The sequence below is a fragment of the Cervus canadensis genome, chromosome 3 (genome assembly GCF_019320065.1).
Source record: "Cervus canadensis isolate Bull #8, Minnesota chromosome 3, ASM1932006v1, whole genome shotgun sequence".
Lineage (NCBI taxonomy): Eukaryota > Metazoa > Chordata > Mammalia > Artiodactyla > Cervidae > Cervus > Cervus canadensis.
In genome coordinates, this window is record NC_057388.1 from 78,308,687 (window position 1) to 78,326,939 (window position 18,253).

Consider the following 18,253-nt stretch of genomic DNA (forward strand, 5'->3'; position numbering starts at 1 on the left):
TGCAAATCACTGACTTTTTGCAGCTGATTCCACAGCTGGGGCCCTGCTGGGCAGTGTTTCCTGTGGTTTCCAACTTCTCAGCAACTTCCTGCCCCAACTCGCCCTGGGCTGCCCTGGCCCGGGGAGGTGCAGAGAAGGAAGGGCCGTGGGATGGGGTGACGGCCTGACTGACAGCAGGAGGGTGCTGGTGTGGCTGATGGGGTTTCATTTTCTCAGGGTTTTTCTGTTTACGTGCTCTGTCAAATGTGGTTGATTCGTGGAAAATGCTCAAAGTCAAACTGGCCTCTACTGGTTGAGGCTGTGCAAGGGGTAGCTTGGATGTCACAAGGAAATGAGAACAGTTAAACCACAGCCGACTTTGCTCACTTTCAAAGGGTCACAGCTAATGCAAGAAAAGTCCTCTACACAGGCTTGTGATGGTTATCAAACGTACTCTGGGCTGTGGGTCTAGGTTCCCCAGTTTTTACAGACAAAGTTCCTCCAATCAACTCTTCTGTGAGTTGGGAAACTTACACCCAGGATTTACCTCCATCCACGCTCAGGACCCTGTTCTGGAGGACAAAACCAAGATCATCCCTGATGTTCCACCAACCACCTGGGCTCTTCCATGATCTGTGACTTACTGAGGCTGGTACTTCTTGGTCTCATTTTCCCAGTGTAGATGGGATGATACACCTGATTCCTGAACTCAGTGACACGGACAGACTGCAGGGATGGGCAAGAGCGGTCTGCTTTGCTCCTCAAAGAACAGTAATAAGGAGGCCCTGGCTTCACCTGTGTAGTGAAGTGTCATATATGGAGTCACATAAATGAAAATGACTTCAGAGTCAACCTGAGCAAGGCTTACTAGAGGACAGTAAGTCAGATGACAGTGTGATGAGTGAGGGCTGCTCAGCAAAGTCAACATGAAAAGCAAGTGTCCACCCACCCACCCCCACCCCTACCCCAGCAGGTCCAGGATGAGGGTCCAGGTCCTAGACTCCATCCATCCAGTCCCAGAGGGAGGCTCAGCTCTATGGCTGAGAAAAGGCTTTAGCTCTCATAGTCTGACCCTAGGGCACATTCAAGTCACACCCTGACTTGTTCTCATGACAATGATGGGCAACCAGGAAATTTAGCAAAGGTGCATTAAGGCCTCTTACGGCTGTCAACTGAAAAAAAGCCCACACGAGATAGGAACCGTGAGCTGAGTTCGCTCAGTGTCTTACTGAGGACCACAGCCTGGGACACTGACTCTCAGTATCTCTGAGAAACTGTTCTAAAGTGGTAAGGGCTGGGGGCAGTGAAAAATGTGGAAGTGTGGGTCGCTCAGTCATGTCCAACTCTTTGTGACCCCGTTGACTGTAACCCACCAGGTTTCTCTGTCCATGGAATTCTCCAGGCAATAATACTGGAGTGGGCTGCTATTTCCTTTTCCAGGGGATCTTCCTGACCCATGGATCAAACCTGTGTCTCCTGCATTGCAGGCAGATTCTCTACCATCTGAGCCACCAGGGAAGTCAGTATATATATATAATTTTGGTGAAAGGGTACATGCAATCAAGGATACATTTGGGTAGAAGGTTACTGCTAGTCACGAGAATCAAATCTTAGTTATTGGCTTTAGTGCTTTATTAAACATTTGACGATACAAGAATTTCAGCTCAAGATTTTTTTCCTGAAAATATTTAACTATTTTAAAGTCTGTCTGCCAGCTTTCTCAAAGCAGAGAGTACCTCATTCCTGATCTCCACCCTGGACTCTTCAGGGTGTGTTAAAAGCCAGGGACTACAGTTGCTAATGACTCAATACTAGCAGAGACAAAAGGTGAATGACATTCTTCAGTTGGCAGTGCCCCCTCATGGTCATAAATTGCACGAAGGATTGGAAGGTATTTCGTGATCATTTTGGCCATGGTGCTAGGAATGCTCATTTCTAGGTCAAGTCAGGATTTCATTGATAGGCCAATCAATGTGCTATTACTGGAATGGACCCTATTAACAGTAGCCTAAAGCCTGTATCCTTATGGCAGAAAGTGAAGATGAACTAAAAAGTCTCTTGATGAAAGTACAAGAGGAGAGTGAAAAAGTTGGCTTAAAGCTCAACATTCAGAAAACTAAGATCATGGCATCTGGTCCCATAACTTCATGGGAAATAGATGGGGAAACAGTGGAAGCAGTGTTAGACTTTATTTTTTTGGGCTCCAAAATCACTGCAGATGGTGATTGCAGCCATGAAATTAAAAGACACTTACTCCTTGGAAGGAGAGTTATGACCAACCTAGATAGCATGTTAAAAAGCAGAGACATTACATTGCCAACAAAGATCCGTCTAGTCAAGGCTATGGTCTTAACAGTGGTCATGTATGGATGTGAGAGTTGGACTGTGAGGAAAGCTGAGCACCGAAAAATTGATGCTTTTGAACTGTGGTGTTGGAGAAGACTCTTGAGAGTCCCTTGGACTGCAAGGAGATCCAACCAGTCCATCCTAAAGGAGATCAGTCCTGGGTGTTCATTGGAAGGACTGATGCTGAAGCTGAAACTCCAATACTTTGGCCACCTCATGCGAAGAGTTGACTCATTGGAAAAGACCCTGATGCTGGGAGGGATTGGGGGCAGGAGAAGAAGGGGACGACAGAGGATGAGATGGCTGGATGGCATCACCGACTTGATGGGCATGAGTTTGAGTAAACTCCGGGAGTTGGTGATGGACAGGGAGGCCTGGCGTGCTGTGATTCATGGGGTCACAAAGAGTCGGACACGACTGAGCGACTGAACTGAACTGAAAGCCTGTATATCACCTGTCTTACTAATCTGTTATGGTCCAGGAAAAGATTCCCTTTTGTTGCTTCTTCCCGTATCTGAGTTACACTATTACATTTATTGATCTCATAAAGAACTATATATTTATTAAATCCTTTCAAGACTCATAGTCATCATTATTTTTACCAGTGGCTCAGCCACATATTTGTCATGCAGCAATCTTGTAAAATAGGTAGAATACAAGTAATACAGGTAGTTGTGTTAATAGAGTTAGCCAAATATTTAAGCGAAGAGCTTTTAGCACCAACCCAGTGTTTTAAGGGATCATGAAGACTGAGGAGTGGATCATTTAAAGAAGAAATCTGATTTTTCACATGGATCATTAAATGTGTTGTCATAGAGGATTCATCTGGTGTGAAAAAAACACTCTTCAGTTTGAATTATGGCACAGATGCCTCCTGAGATGCGTAAGGATACTGAGGACCACTCAGTTTTGTAACTTGACTTTTCTCATCGTAGAGAACTCAGAATTCAGCAGGTTAACAGCCTGTCTGATTACTATTATTTATAGTCTGCTGCATGAATTTGTTAAAGCTTTGATATGGCCAGTTATATCTTTGGATCCTGTGAAGGCACAAAAACACCTGCTAAATGGCCATACCACTGTCTTACAGGTCATTTGAGCCATTAGGCTTATACCAATGGCAAATTTGCTGGGGCCATGTCTAAATTGGCCTGAAGGTGACCTTGAGTCCACAGGAAACCTAGGGTATATCTTCATCCTGGAAGAAACCAAGGCCATTAATTGGTTCCTCAAATTCGTTAAACTCTATTAGGAGCATTTCACTATATCTCCAGTCCTCTGATCCAGTCTGTCTTGTGTTGCCGTCACTAAGGGTAATGATATATTGGCATTGTTCACAAGGTACAAAGCCCAATTGCCTAGCATTATGAGAAAAACTCCTGACATAAGGGAGCTTTTCTGCTTAAAAGACCGTAGCTTGGTGTTAACCATATAAATCCATCTCATGATTGTAGAAAGTTTCCCCCTAATAAAGTGGGGAGATTTTATTTTTCCCTTGTACCATAAGGCATATAGGATCTTAGTTCCCCAACCAGGGATTGTACTTGGGACCCCTGCAATGGATGTATGGAGTCTTAGCCATTGGCCTGCCCCGGAAGTCCCAGGGTTAATGGTTTTTGACTGACTCAGCTCTTTGTTCTAGTTTAGCTTGAGAAACCTTTCAATAATATTCATATTTATGGTCAGTGTTAGAGTAGGTATTATTGATCAGCCAAGTGAGGGTATACCATCTTGTAATATCCATAGTGGCCTGAACAGGACTATGACTTCTTTCCTTCAAATAAATTTCCTAAGTGAAATTCAATCAGTGTCTTCGAGGGGTGAGACACACCAAGGTTAACAAAAGGACTGGAAATAGGTAATTAACCACAAGCCCAACAATTGGATTGATATCTAAAGTCTGCACAGGCTCCTTCTCAAATGCCAAAACACTTGATTCTGTGCAGAAGTCCAAGAAATTAAGAAAACATGGGTTGGGTTTGGCATCCTAGGACAACTGTTTAGTTCTGATTCCTCTCATCCTGGTCCAGATGTGCCTTCTCCATTTGAGTTACAGTTCCCTCATAAAATCGGACACGACTGAAGCGACTTAGCACTCATGCGCTATAGACTAGTCTGGTGCAGGGGTCATTTTCCGGTGGAAAATATAAATCCAAGAATCAGTTTCCTTTAGTTTTGTTGCAGATGAGCGAAAGCACCTGTTAGGGGCCTTCCCATCTAGGATGGAGTATGTCTTTCCAAGTGCTCTTCTTGCACACTGGTCACTGCAAGAGAACTAAGGGTCCAGAAACAAGCATCTTTATGGTGAACTGTTGTTTTACAAATGTGCTACGTCAATTCAATGAGGAAAATGTGGTCTTTTCAACAAGTATTTATGTGCCAACTGGATATTCAAAGTGAAAGAGAACTTACTTCCTTACCTCCAAACACATTCAAAATGGCCAGGAGAGGGTGCTAGAAGTTAGCAAAAGTAACTAAATAGAATCAAGGTAGCTTCCCTGGTGGCTCAGACGTTAAAAAAAATCTGCCCACAATGCTGGAGACCTGGGTTCAATCCCTGGGTTGGGAAGAACCCTGGAGAAGGGAATGGCTACCCACTCCAGTATTCTTGCCTGGAGAATTCTATGGACAAAGGAGCCTGATGGGCGACAGTCCGTGGAGTTGCAAATAGTTGGACACGACTGAGCAACTCTCATTCACAGGGAGTAAAACAATAGCACATTATGCATGAAATCCAACATTCCAAAGAGGACAGAAATTGATCGCTGAATCACAAACAACCCAGCAATTTACTTAGAGCACAGGCTCTGGAAACTGGCTGACTTGGTTCAAATTCTTTATTCCCTAGGCAACCTCAAGTAAGTTACTTAATCTCCCCAAGCCTCTGTTTCATATGTAAAATGGTCATCAAACTATATAGAAAGAAAGACACTCATTTAGAGGTAATGATAAAATTCTAGTATTTCTTTATAGACTATTTCCCATATAACTTCCAGGTACCTGCAGCTGAAATAGAAATGTAAGTAATAGTCTGGATGCTGTAACATTCTCCCCAAGGAAGCAATGATTTGGCAACTCTCCTAACATGAGCACATAATTCTGGTGTCCTCATATGTGACAGATAAAATTGTCAAGAGAAGCCAAATAAGTAAATTTACACTTGCAAGCTTGAACTCATTTTCCCATCATAGCGAGCTGACCAGATGCCGTGGGCTACATGCCACAGGCCAGTAGAGCCCAGCAAAGATGATAAAATAGAATGGCAGGGATGGAAGAGAGAGATTAAATGTAATAAAGGGAAAGGAAGCTATTTAAAGACACTGATAGCAATAGAAATTAGTATTAGGAAGTTCGGGAAAGAGGGATGAAGGGCAGAGTGGGAATGAGAGGAAAATAGCAAATGATGGAGACAGTGACATAGAGATAAAAAGAGTTAGTGAGGAGAGAAATGTATACACAGAACTATAGATCTCTAATGAAAGGAGACAGAGATAATAAAAGAGAGGAAAGTAAAAAGACAAAGAGAGAGGGATAGAAACAAAGGGATAACAAGATGGAGACAGATGGAGAGGAGGAAGGAATGTTATTGAGAGAGAAGAGTAGAAAGAGATTTTAATATAAATACAGTGAGAGGGAGAGAAGGAGAGGTAAACACCAGAGACAGAGATGGAGAGATAGGGAAATACACAGTAAGAGAATCAGAAATGGAAGGAGAGACAATATGACAGAGCTATAGAGACAGAAGAATATATGTGGTTACATAGAGTGTGATATACATGTTGAGATGGATATACAAAGATAGAGGGAAATATTGTGACAGAGAGAGAAAGAAAGAGAGGGAGAAAGAAATTAGAGATATGCATATTTATATACATATTGTTACAAACTATATATAGTTACACATTTATTCAGTATATGAATATATTTTATATAATAAATTAATAATATGATTTTTCTTTTCTATTTATATATATTGTCTTTCTACCTATCTATATCTATGTCTATCTATTTATTTATCAATTACGTATCTACCTATCATCTATCTAACTGCATAATAAAATGGTATAACAAACATCCCAAGCACACAGTAGCTTAAAACAATAATTAATTCTCACAAGTCTACAGGTCAGCTAGGCTATTCTGCTGATCTGGGTCAGATTTAGCTGTGGACCAGCCAGGCCTAAGCTAACCCATCAGCTACCATCATGTGACCTGGTCAAGGTGACCTGGGCTGAAATGAATCAGCTCTGTCTCAGGTGGGACTTCATCCTCCAGCTAACTAGCTGGACGTGTTCTCAGGACAGTGGTGGGGGTCCAAGAGAGTCACCAGGAGTGCATTAGGCCTCTTTTGATGTGGTTGTTCAGTCACCTAGTTATACCCGACTCTTTTCGACCCCATGGACTGCAGAATGCCAGACCTCCCTGTCCATCGCCAATAACTGGAGTTTACTCAAACTCAAGTCCATCGAGTCAGTGATGCCATCCAACCATCTCATCCTCTGTCATCCCCTTCTCCTCCTGCCCTCAATCTTTCCCAGCATCAGGGTCGTTTCCAATGAGTCAGCTCTTCACATCAGGTGGCCAAAGTATTGGAGCTTCAGCTTCAGCATCAGTCTTACCAATGGATATTCAGGGTTGATCTCCTTTAGGATGGACTGGTTTTGTCTCCTTGCAGTCCAAGGGACTCTCAAGAGTCTTCTCCAACACCACAGTTCAAAGGCATCAATTCTTCAGCACTCGGCCTTTTTTGTGGTCCGGCTCTCATCTCTGTACATGACTACTCTCTTTGCCGTACAGCAGAAATAAACACAACACTGTAAATCAACTATACTGCAATAAAAATTAACTTTAAAAAAAACAAGTAATGGGGGAGGTCAGTGTATATATGATATTAATGAAGAAGTACATGCAATCAAGCACACATCTGGGTAGAAGGTTGCTGCTAGCCATGAGAGTCAGATCTTATTAATTAATCATTTTAGTTCATTTCTAAGCATGGGAAGGTGAAAAATTTTGCATTCATAAATTTTTTCCTGATAATATCTAACTATCCAAAGTCTTGATTTGCCAGCTTTTCTAAGCACAGATTACTTCAATCCTGGTGTTCGTCCTGAAGTTTTTTCATGGTGTGTTAAACATCAGTAGCTGCAGTGGTTAATGGGTTAATGACCCAATCCTAGTAGAGCCAGTTAGTGAGCAACATGCTTTAGCTGGCAAGGTCTAGATTTGGAACTAGACTCCAGAACTAATGAGGAGAATGGCACCTCTTGTTTGAGGGGCTGAAATTCACATAGCAAGGAGTGAGTTCCAATTCTGGAAATATTACTGTGACCACACTTGGTCTCCTATCTCTCATTGATTGCAATTATAACTCCTGAATCTGAGGACTCTGTCAAATAAAGGGTAGCAAGCAGATAGGAAAAGGAAATCATAAGTGAGTGTTATTGAACAAATGGTGAGTGTCCCTTTTTGTTTTTTTTAACTGCAGGTCTTCCCTGGCCTGGACTCAAAAAGAGCCTGAAGCCTATATGTGCATCAGGTGCAGACAGAAGGAAGGGGGCACTCAATGGGCCAAGAGCCCTGCTTTTCTGTTTTTGCTTGTGCTTCTTTTGCCCTTTCTCATTCTTTCCCACCCCTCAACCCCTACACCCACATCCCAGTGTCTGTGACAGCAGCAGTGACTACATGGAGGCTAAACCCCGAGGGAAGGGACCTTCTCGCTCACACAAGAACCTGTGGTCCCAAGAGCACATGAAGAATCCCAGTGGCTTTTGTTCTCTCTCTGTCATCTCCCTTCTTGGCGCAGAAGGCAGACACAGTTTCAGAAAGGCACAGCAGAGCAAATATACTAAAGTCCACTTATCTGGTCCAAGAACCAGAGGGACGATTCCTGTGAATTGGAAGATGGCATAGAGATTGCAGAGAGGAGATTAAGAAAAAAAATCTTATATAATTGGTGTTTGACAACTAGGATCTCCACCCCCTCCTCCTGCCCCCACCCATATGCACAGGCATAAATGTGAGGAAAAACAGACTTTGCATTGATGTTAAATGTAAACAACCACCTAGGGCCTATACTCAGCTTCCCTGGGGGCTCAGATGGTAAAGAATCTGCCTGCAATGCAGGAGATCTGGGTTCGAGCCCTGGGTCACGAAGATTCCCTTGCAGAAGAGAACAGCAATCCACTCCAGTATTCTTGCTTGGAGAATCCCATAGACAGAGGAGCCTGGCAAGTTACAGTCCTTGGGGTCGCAAAGAGTCGGACACGACTGAGTGAGCAACACTTCCTTTTCAGGGCCTAGACTGGTCATTGGGTGACACACACAGTTCAGTGTGAACAGTGCTGTACTGACCCAAACTGCCCATCAAAGGCAGGTAGGAATTTACTGTCCCTTAGTGGGTCAATTAATTTTCGCTAACAACAGCACAAAAACCACAGCAAAAAAAAAAAAAAAAAATCAGCATTCTCCATAGTATTTAAGCACTATCTAGAGCCCATAGCATTGTATTGAAAATGTACAGAATACAATCCACAATTCCCCAACAGGTGAAGAACCAGGAGGATCTCTGTCACACTGTGGAAAAGCTAGTAAATAAAGGCCAATCCTGACGTATCACAGGATTTTTTATGCCCGTGGAGGAAAATGGAGAGACAGACATAGAGACAGAAAGTCATACAGATGCGAGAGGTATAAATGGAGAATTAGAAAGGGAAAGGCAGGTGGTAGAGTAGGCAGGCAGAGAGATATAAAGAGAGAAATAGAGATAAGGAGAGAGAGAGCAAGACAGAATAGAGATGAAGAGAAACAGAGAAGTGGAGGGAGAACAGAGCTGGAAAGAAAGGCAGAGAAAGACTTAGAGGGGTGAGCAGTGACAGTAAATACAGGAGATCTGTGGACATAGAGATGGAGAGACAGACCAGTCCACACAAGTGGTGGAGAAAGCCATGGAGAGATAGGGAAACAGAACAGTAGAGAGAGAGAGAGAGAGAGAGAGCCAGTGCAAGAGACAGAGCTGGGAAATGCTTAAGAGAATTGTGTTTTCTTATTTCTGTTTTCCTTTCTTTCTTTTTTTTCTTCCAATTTCTCACCCTGCACCCCTATCTCTCTCTTTCTTTGGGTACATTGTGTTTAATGAATATATTCTAGTGCCAATATATTGTAATTTTTTCAACATCATAGTTGATAGTTCTTTCACATTCTGGTTTTTTCTCTTACTATTTTTTTTGTGTTTGAAGAATTTTCTTTCCACTCTAGACTAATGGAAATTTTCTCCTTTCTTATGTTTTTTTGAATTTATTTACTTATTTTTGGCCATGTAGCTTGTCATGTAGGATCTTAGTTCCCAGACCAGGGATCTGACTGGCGCCCTGCAGTGGAAGCATGGAGTCTCAACCACTGGACCACCAGCGAAGTTCCTCTTGTTTTTCATTTTTTATTTTTTTTTTAATTTTTTTTGTTTTTTATTTTTAAACCATGAAGCTTCTGCTCCCAAAAGGATTTTGCAGGACTCCAGGGCACCCGCACTTGCTTCATGTACAACAGCTTGGAACACTCTGCTCTCAGACTACTTCCTGTCCCCCACACCGTTGGCCCTGGTGGCACAGGGGAGACCAGCTATAGTCCTGTCCCTTCCTCTCTCCCCAGCTGTCTGTCATGAGCCTAGAAAATGAATTATCGGAGAGAGAGTAGCCAAAACGATGACCCTGGGGGTCTTCTTCTTCCATTTTATTGTACATATTTTAAACATATATCCCAGCATTTTTACAAAAGTAGTGGGTGAAAATCTGTACGCACATCATTTCAGTTCCACTACGGTTTCACTGTCCTTGTCTGATCTCTTACTTATCCATCTATGAGTTCAAGTAAATCAAAAGGGAAAATTTTAATAATGTCACCACAAACACGTTGTCCTTGAGTCCTGGTGACGTGAACAAACATTTCTGTTAGATTTATGCCTAATAGTGGAAACACAGTGTATCTGAACACCTTTCAATAGGTTTATTGTTCCTTGTACATGCAGGAACTATTGATGTTCTTTACTCTTTTTTTTTTTTCATTTTGTCTATTTTTAATGATTTCTTTCTTTTAAAGCTCAATTTATTTAAACAAACAAACCATTCGAGTATTTCTCCCACCTCCTGCCACTTGCCTCTTGTAACCACTGATCTGTTCTCTGTTTCTCCATATGTAAGAGAGATTTATGATATTTGTCTTTCTCTGTCTTACTTTTTCACTTAGCATAATACTCGTAAGTTCCACCCATATTGTTGCGAATATCTGAGGAGTATTCTGTGGCATACTTATACTATAGCTACTTTACCCATTCACCTGTTTGCTGATGGACACTTAGGTTGTTGCAAAGTTCTGACTGTTGTAAATAAAGCAGCAATGAACACGGGAGTACAGATACCTTTTCAAGTCAGTGTTGTTGTTTTTTTTTTTCCCCCAGATCAATACCCACAAGTAAAATTGCTGGATTACATGGTAGTTGCATTTTTAATTTTTCAAGGCCCCTTCATACTATTTTGATGGTGACTGTGCTCGTATACATTTCCACCAAGAGGGCATGATTCTATTTTCTCCTTATTCTCACCCACATCTGTTAGTTCATGTCTTGTTGATAACAGCCATTCTGACAGTGGTGAGATGACATCTCATTGTTGTTTAGATATCCATTTTCCTGAATTTCAGATAAACATCATATTTTTTTAGTGTAAGTATATCTGAGTGTTGCATAGCACTATGTAGGATGTTTTTCCCCACTAAATCTAGCAACCCTAGGTGAAGGCCTTTTACTTGATGATGCAAAAATTTCTCTTATTTAATTGATTTGTAAGCACACACACACACATTTAACTTTGAGGAGAGTTAAATGTAGATCAACCTACCCGGTATCAATTTCTTACAATAAAAGAGGGGTGAATGCTTATTGGATTTGCGGGTAGTTGCCTCAAAGCTTACCTACAGATATAAAAAGGAAGGTCGTGCAGGGAAATGATAGAAAGGTGGTTCCTTGAGAGAAAGACTATGGCAGCATCATTAACATTGAAATACTGAGCTGCAGGGAACTTAGCCTGATTCAGGTCTGCTCACTCCACCAGGCAACAAGCAAGTTTTGTCCGGGTTTCACTGTGCACCCCGTATCTGATTCCTCTGCTTGCAGTTCTGAGCTTTCAGAGCTCAGGCTTCTCTTCTCCTGTGGGGGAGGTGGCTGCTCCCAGCCTGCCCTCCAGAAAGGGGTTGGTGCAAAGAGGCAGGGCTCCTCCCCAGGCCTCCCCCAACACCCACCCCTTCTGGGCTCAGCCTGGTGGTCTTTAAGAGAGATCCTCGCTGACTCCCTTGCCTGTCACATCTACTGGGAAACTCAGTCTAGCTCACTGTCCCAGCCATGCTGTCGGTCCCAGCACTGCTTCTGGTTTTCCTGGCTCCTGGTAAGTGTGTTGCCTGGATGCTCTGGGGACTTTTCTGTACTTTTTGACATTGGTGAGGGGGAGGGTCATACTAAGAAATGGTGTTTCCTCTTCCTCATGATTTTTTGTTGCTTTCCCCATTGCAGTCACACAGGTATCTTCCAACATGGAAGAGGACAAATTGTCAGTCATGAGCGCCACTGGGTCATCTGTTGTAATCGATTGTGATCTTACACACAACTATATCCACTGGTACAAATTCCAGGAGGGAGCTGTACCCCGACGCCTTCTCTACTACGATGTCTCCTACTCAAAGGTTGTGTTGGAACCAGGAATCAGCCAAGGGAAATACCACGTTTACAAAGGCACAGGGAAAGGCTACACAATTTTAATCTCAAGCTTGCAAGAAAGTGATTCTGGCACGTACTACTGTGCCTTCTGGGAGAAGCACATTGGTTTAGACTTCCTTTACGCTGCACTGGAAATTTTGCTTGTGGCTGCCAGAACAGCCGTGATACACAGGCGACACCAACGCCTGTCTCACTTCCTGACCCCAGTTCTTTTTACTCTGAATGAAGAGAAATCCTGAGCTCAACGCCCAGCCCCAGTCACTGCTACCTCAACAGCCTCCCCTCGACGGCCATTGTTTGTTATGGTCAAAGATTTTTCCTAAAAGCAGGTCTCCATCTTAAGGCCTCAGGCAAGCAGCTGGTAGGCAGCACATTCTTTTAACTTCCCTAGGAGCTGGTGGAGTCTATTCAACCTTCTCTTGAGGACAGACAGGGCTCCTCGGATTGACCTATTAAGGGGAATATTTAGGAGAACAAAATGAAAGGTTATTTTATTGAATCATTTATCTGATCATTTTCCAGAGAAGATAGCTAGGAATGAAGCATCTTTATTATTCAGGATTATGAAATATGAGCAAAGATGGATTGAAAACTTGGATTCCTGAAGCCCAAGCTGGTATCTGACCTATCTTTTGGACAAATTGATATTTTTCTCATATAACCAACCAGGACATGGAATGTAGGAAAAGAGGGATTGGTATAGTTATGCCAATCATAGTATTCTACTTACACCTTCTGTTGAAGTTCAGTCCACAGCCAGAACTGTTCTGTATTAAACAAGTAAAGCCAGAAGTTCTTTTCACTCCCACCCCCAATATTGACATGACCAAGTTCCAAACTGGAATGAGACTTAGAAACTTTTTTTTCAATAATTCAAGTTAAAGAACACTTCAGGTGAACAATTAGACAATGAGTGGTATCTACATCAACAGAAAAGTCTTGTAAGAAAGGGTGTGATTTTCTTATTGCGCTAGGTTTAATGACATAAAATTAATACTGAAGTACAGAAATGCCGTATTCATATGTATGTTGTCTCTTGTGTATGCAAGTGGGCTAAGTTGTTTCAGTTGTGTCTGACTCTGTGAGATCCTATGGACTGTAGCCTGCCAGGGATAGTCTGTACTGTCCATTGGGTTCTCCAGGCAAGAATACTGGAGTGGGTTGCATGCCCTCCTCTAGGGGATCTTTCCAACCCACGGATCGAACCTGGGTCTCCTGCATCTTCTGCATTCCAGGCAGATTCTTCACCACTGAGTCACCAGGGAAGCCCCTCTTTTATATCGTATCCTCCAAATTTCTATCAGAGCAGTGTTTCTTAAACTGTGGTTCATGGACCACCTGAGTCAGAAGCATTGGGTTGGAATAAAAGTCCCCATTCTGGATGGCACCCAGTATCGTGAACACATATCTTGGAATGAAGACTGAAAATGTGCATTTTTCAATAAGTTCCATAGCTGATTCTTACTCAAATTGATTTATATCAATTTATATCAACTGCTGTGCTAGCAGTAACAGATAAACTGACATGCCTCCCTCTGAAATGGGCCAGTTCCTGGCCTCACACAGGAGTGAACACAGTTTTCATGGGCTTATCCCCAGCCTAGACGTCCTTCCTTTCTTGCTGCATCTTGGATGCTGCTGCTCTCCCAGGTCATCACATTTCTCCATGAGAATCCCACAACCACAGGTCAAAGTTTCTGGTCCTTCTCATTCCTGTGACTGCACGCAAGAAGGAATTGGATAGTAAATGTACTGACTTTAAATTGGGCCTCAGTACCAGGGACCATGCACTATTTTGGAGCTTTAAAAAAGATTGAAACAAAAACTTCTTGTCATTTATATTTTTCCAATGTTGTTTACACTTTGTTCTGCACATTTATTTCTTTGATCCACTTTGAATTTAAATTTTGCATAAAATTGGACCTGCACAATTGGAGAGACATGACATATTCATGAAGGAAAAGATCAATGTCATAAAGATGTTGATCTTTCCTAAATTCATGTATGTAAACTGACTATAATTCCTATCAGAATTAAGAAAAGATTTTATTTTTGTTCTATGATGTAGAACAAAATGTTTGAAACATAGAGAATTTCTATTTATTGGATAAAGCATGATTAAGTAATGAAACAATCCAAGTATTTATGTAAATAATGACAGGAATAGCACTATGCTGTTCATTATGTGGGGCTTCCCTGGTGACTCAGATGGTAAAGAAACCACCTACCAATGCAGGAGATGTGGGTTCGATCCTTGGGTTAGGAAGATCCCCTGGAGAAGGAAATGGTGACTCACTCCAGTATTCTTGCCTGGAGAATTCCATGGATGGAGGAGCCTGGTAGGCTACAGTCCGTGGGATCTGAAAGAGTTGGACATGACTTAATGACTAAACAACAACATTATCATTTCCTGGGAGTCATCTTGACACAATAAATGCTGGTTTTGGTGTGAGATGACTCTAAATTACAAAGTGTAGTTATAGGTTCCGAATTTAAACAGTGGACTTCATAAGTTAGTGTGGCTTTTGTTTCTAATAACCAGGGAAGCATGATATCTCTTTGCTTCTAGAATTTTGGTTGTGCTAGTAGCTAATACATGAACTGACCCTTACCAAAAATTTCTTATGTGGAAGATATTGTGCTTTATCGTGCATGCATTTTCTATTTAATCCTCATTACTCACCTTATGGTGTTAACAATATTTCTCCCTGCCCCTACTTTGTAGATGTGTTTTTGTAAGTTGTTAAAATTAAGTTCCTTCAAATGAAGCCACACAGCTCTAATCTGGGGATTCAACCCAGACTACCCAAATCAATGGTTCACATAATTAATTCTCTATCCCTCCCCTAGGATACAGACATAGAGCAAGAATACCAAAGCCAAGGCCCTAAGACATGACAGCCTAATGGTCAGGAGTGTAAGTGCATGGGCTTCTGAGTATCACAGATTAAACTTTAAACCCCAGTTCTTTCTTTATTAGCTATATGAAAGTGCGAAAATTCATTATGTTGTCCTCATTGACCAATTGGGAGTAATTACACCCAACTCAGTTATTACAGAGAAAAGAACACACATATGGATTGTCTCCCACCAGGTATCCATTTAGCCAGCACAGAATCAGTACAAGTCTGTGACCCCTTCTCCTACATGAAGGTTCTAAAGGAAATAGAAGCTCTGGCTCTGGCCCTGCTGATCCCTCCTTCACTCCCTGTATCAGGGGGTCCGGAACTCAGCTAATATGTGACCTGACCGAGGGGAGTAAGCAGGTCAGCCCCTGATAGCCTTTCCACACCAAATGCTAGTGATTCTGGAGTTCTGACTCTGTGAAGATGAAGTATGGAAAAGGGAAATTTCCTCAGGAACACATTCAGCCTTGTGGTTCATTCAGTAACCAAGGCAGACCCATCATAATTAATGTTAATTATTTCTTGACATCATGTACTTCCTGAAAAATTTCAAAGACGAGTAAGTGCCATTGTTCTATAACATCACAGCCACGATGAGAGACATTCAAGGCAGAGAGGTGAATGAGGCATGAGCTCCTAAAGAGTCTGAGAGTTTGGGTTAACCACTTTCTTCCATTTTATACAATGTTCTCTTTAATAGACTCAACCCCACTCCACTGTGAACGCCAGCAGATTTCATGGGTTTTACCCTTCATAGGAATCTCATTGATGCATAATATGTAATGGCTCAGATGCTTCTAAACCAGTGATTCAACTTGATATTCATGCTAAACCTTTTCATGTCTGAGGTATTTGTTGCACACGGAGATGAAGGCTTACAGAGCAGTTAAGACCATGATCTTTACAGTCAGGTTGCTGGGAATGAAATATGATTTCTGGTATTTTCTAAATGTGTGACATCAGAAAAATTAGTTCTTTCTATCCTCAGTTGATTTTTAAAATGGGGCTGAAAATAACAATCTCATAGATTATTGTAAAATGAAATAAGATTAGAGCTTTGCTTGCAAAGTTCTCAGAATAAGTACCTGGTGTTTGGATCATGGTTAATAAAGATTAACTGCCATTATTATTAGGAGACATGATGAGGGCAAAGAAGGTGCTAAAATCTCTCAGAAAAAATTTTTCCCCTTCTGGACTCATTCATTAAATACACAGATTATTTGCTAATATTTGAGAAGGTTCTAAGTGAATTTGGCAGAAATTGTTGATTCACTTGAACTTTGAGTTGGATTCTGGGTAGTTCTGCTGGTGGTGGTGGGCCTTGTTTACCTTGAGGATTGGTGGTGCTAGGGTGTCACTTTATAGTAGGTCATCAGAAATAACTAATTGTGACCTTCTCCCATCACTATTCCCTGAACTTTCAAAGGAACAGGTAACCAATCAAAGGACTTCTTCTAGATACCCTGCAGCTTCAGCTCGTGAACACCTCTGCCATTGCACTTACCTCCTCCCCCTCCTCCTCCTCAAGAGTGCAGTCTACTTTGTCATCATTGCCTTCTGCATGTACAAGAGAACAGGTGTCAGCAACAATGGGAAGAGCTCGTGACAGAGGGGCCACAAAAGGGTCAATGTTCCTTCATCATCTATTGTCTCAGAAAGTGTCTGCTGAGGATCTAGACTGGCTTCCTTTCTGATTTGGGTTATTTCTATTCACATGGTATTTTTTTATTATATCTTTATTTTATAAGAGTTTTTCAAATCTTTGGGCAGACAGTCTGACTCTGTACCAAGGAATTCTGCCATTACTCAGGGGCAGGGTCCCGGGCTGGCCTAGGGGAGCCCCTCCCACCACTATCCCCACAACCCCATTAGCTCCTGCAGCCCTTGACTCCTTGCACCTCCTGAGCGCACACAGTGGGCAGCTCCCTGTCTTCTTCTCCTTTAGCTCCTCCACACAGACCACGGCTGGGACCTTCACTGCTATACACCCTGGGGCTGCCAGCTTTGGTACTTAAATTCTGCACCTTGATTTTCATAATAGGCACAAAAAATTAAATATATCAAAAGCTCACATTTGTCTCTGAGTACTTTAATTTCATGAAATATAATGAAGGTTAGAAAAAGCGTGACAACTGAGCTATCAAATTCAACATTGGTTGTAATAATGGTCACTAACACATTTCTATGTCTAACGTGGTTATGGTGCTTTCTTTGGGGCCACTGGCTCCCATGGGCGTGTGTGTGTGTGTGTGTGTGTGTGTGTGTGTGTGTGTGAGTCACTCAGTTGTGTTTGACTCTTTGTGACCCCATGGACTGTAGCCCCCCAGGCTCCTCTGTCCACGGAATTTTCCAGATAAGAATACTGGAGCGTTTGCCACAGCCAAACTGAGGTGACAGGGTTCTTCTCTTCCAAAATTGCCAGCTTCGGAGTCGTTGGCTTGAAACGCTCCTGTGGTGACAGTGTGACACCCAGCATGACTTGCACTGCGTGTGCTCAGACTGTACTCGTGTCTCACAAACATCGACTGCTGATTCTCACATTAACCCCATGACGCTACACCAACACCAGAGGGGTGTCAGGTGGAGGGTTAACACGTAGATTTTGACCCCTAAGGACCTGGATTTGAACCCTGAGTCTGTATTAGCATCTGTGTGACCTCAGGCAGTGTTGGAAGGAAGGCTCTATGCCATTGAATCTTCAACTATGTAATGAAGTCACAGTGCCCTGTTTCCTGGAGCATGAGGAATAGATGAGCTAATGATGCTTAATCCATGCAAGTCCTGAACGACATTAGCTTCTACTCTCATGGCTCTACTGTAAAATCAATAGATTCCATACGTACACAAAGCCCTGAAAGCCATCTCTAGCCTCATTCCCTACAGACAGGTTAGAGGTGGATGGAACAGGGACTCAGTTTCTATCTTTCACCAGGGAATCTCATGATTCCCAGTGTGTCTAGTTCACTCACAATAAAACGAGGTCCCAGAGAGACTAAGAAATATGCTCAAATTTAAACACAGATCAGTGCTGGGTTCTACATGGGCCAGGTCGGCCTGACTTAAAATAGGCTGCATTTTTTTTTCCCGATATATCAATGGCCCTCTTATTATAACTGTAATTAATTATTAGAGAAACAGATTGCTAAGTAAATAAATGCATAAGAAAGAAAAGTCACTGAGGTCCAGACTTCATCACAGGCCGGGCATCAGACTTTAAAAACACTCTTTCAGTAATTGTAATGTGCAGCTGGGTTGAGCC

General features: G+C 42.3%; 1 gene segment (V, D, J or C); it reads left to right on the plus strand.

Annotated features, from left to right (window-relative positions):
* The first annotated feature begins 11,522 nt into the window (after positions 1–11,522).
* The window catches only part of LOC122438570, a 57,962-nt gene continuing 51,231 nt past the window's right edge, over positions 11,523–18,253 (plus strand). The window contains 2 exon segments of the C gene segment in view: positions 11,523–11,759; positions 11,885–12,186. Of these exon segments, the coding sequence occupies positions 11,717–11,759; positions 11,885–12,186 (345 nt within the window).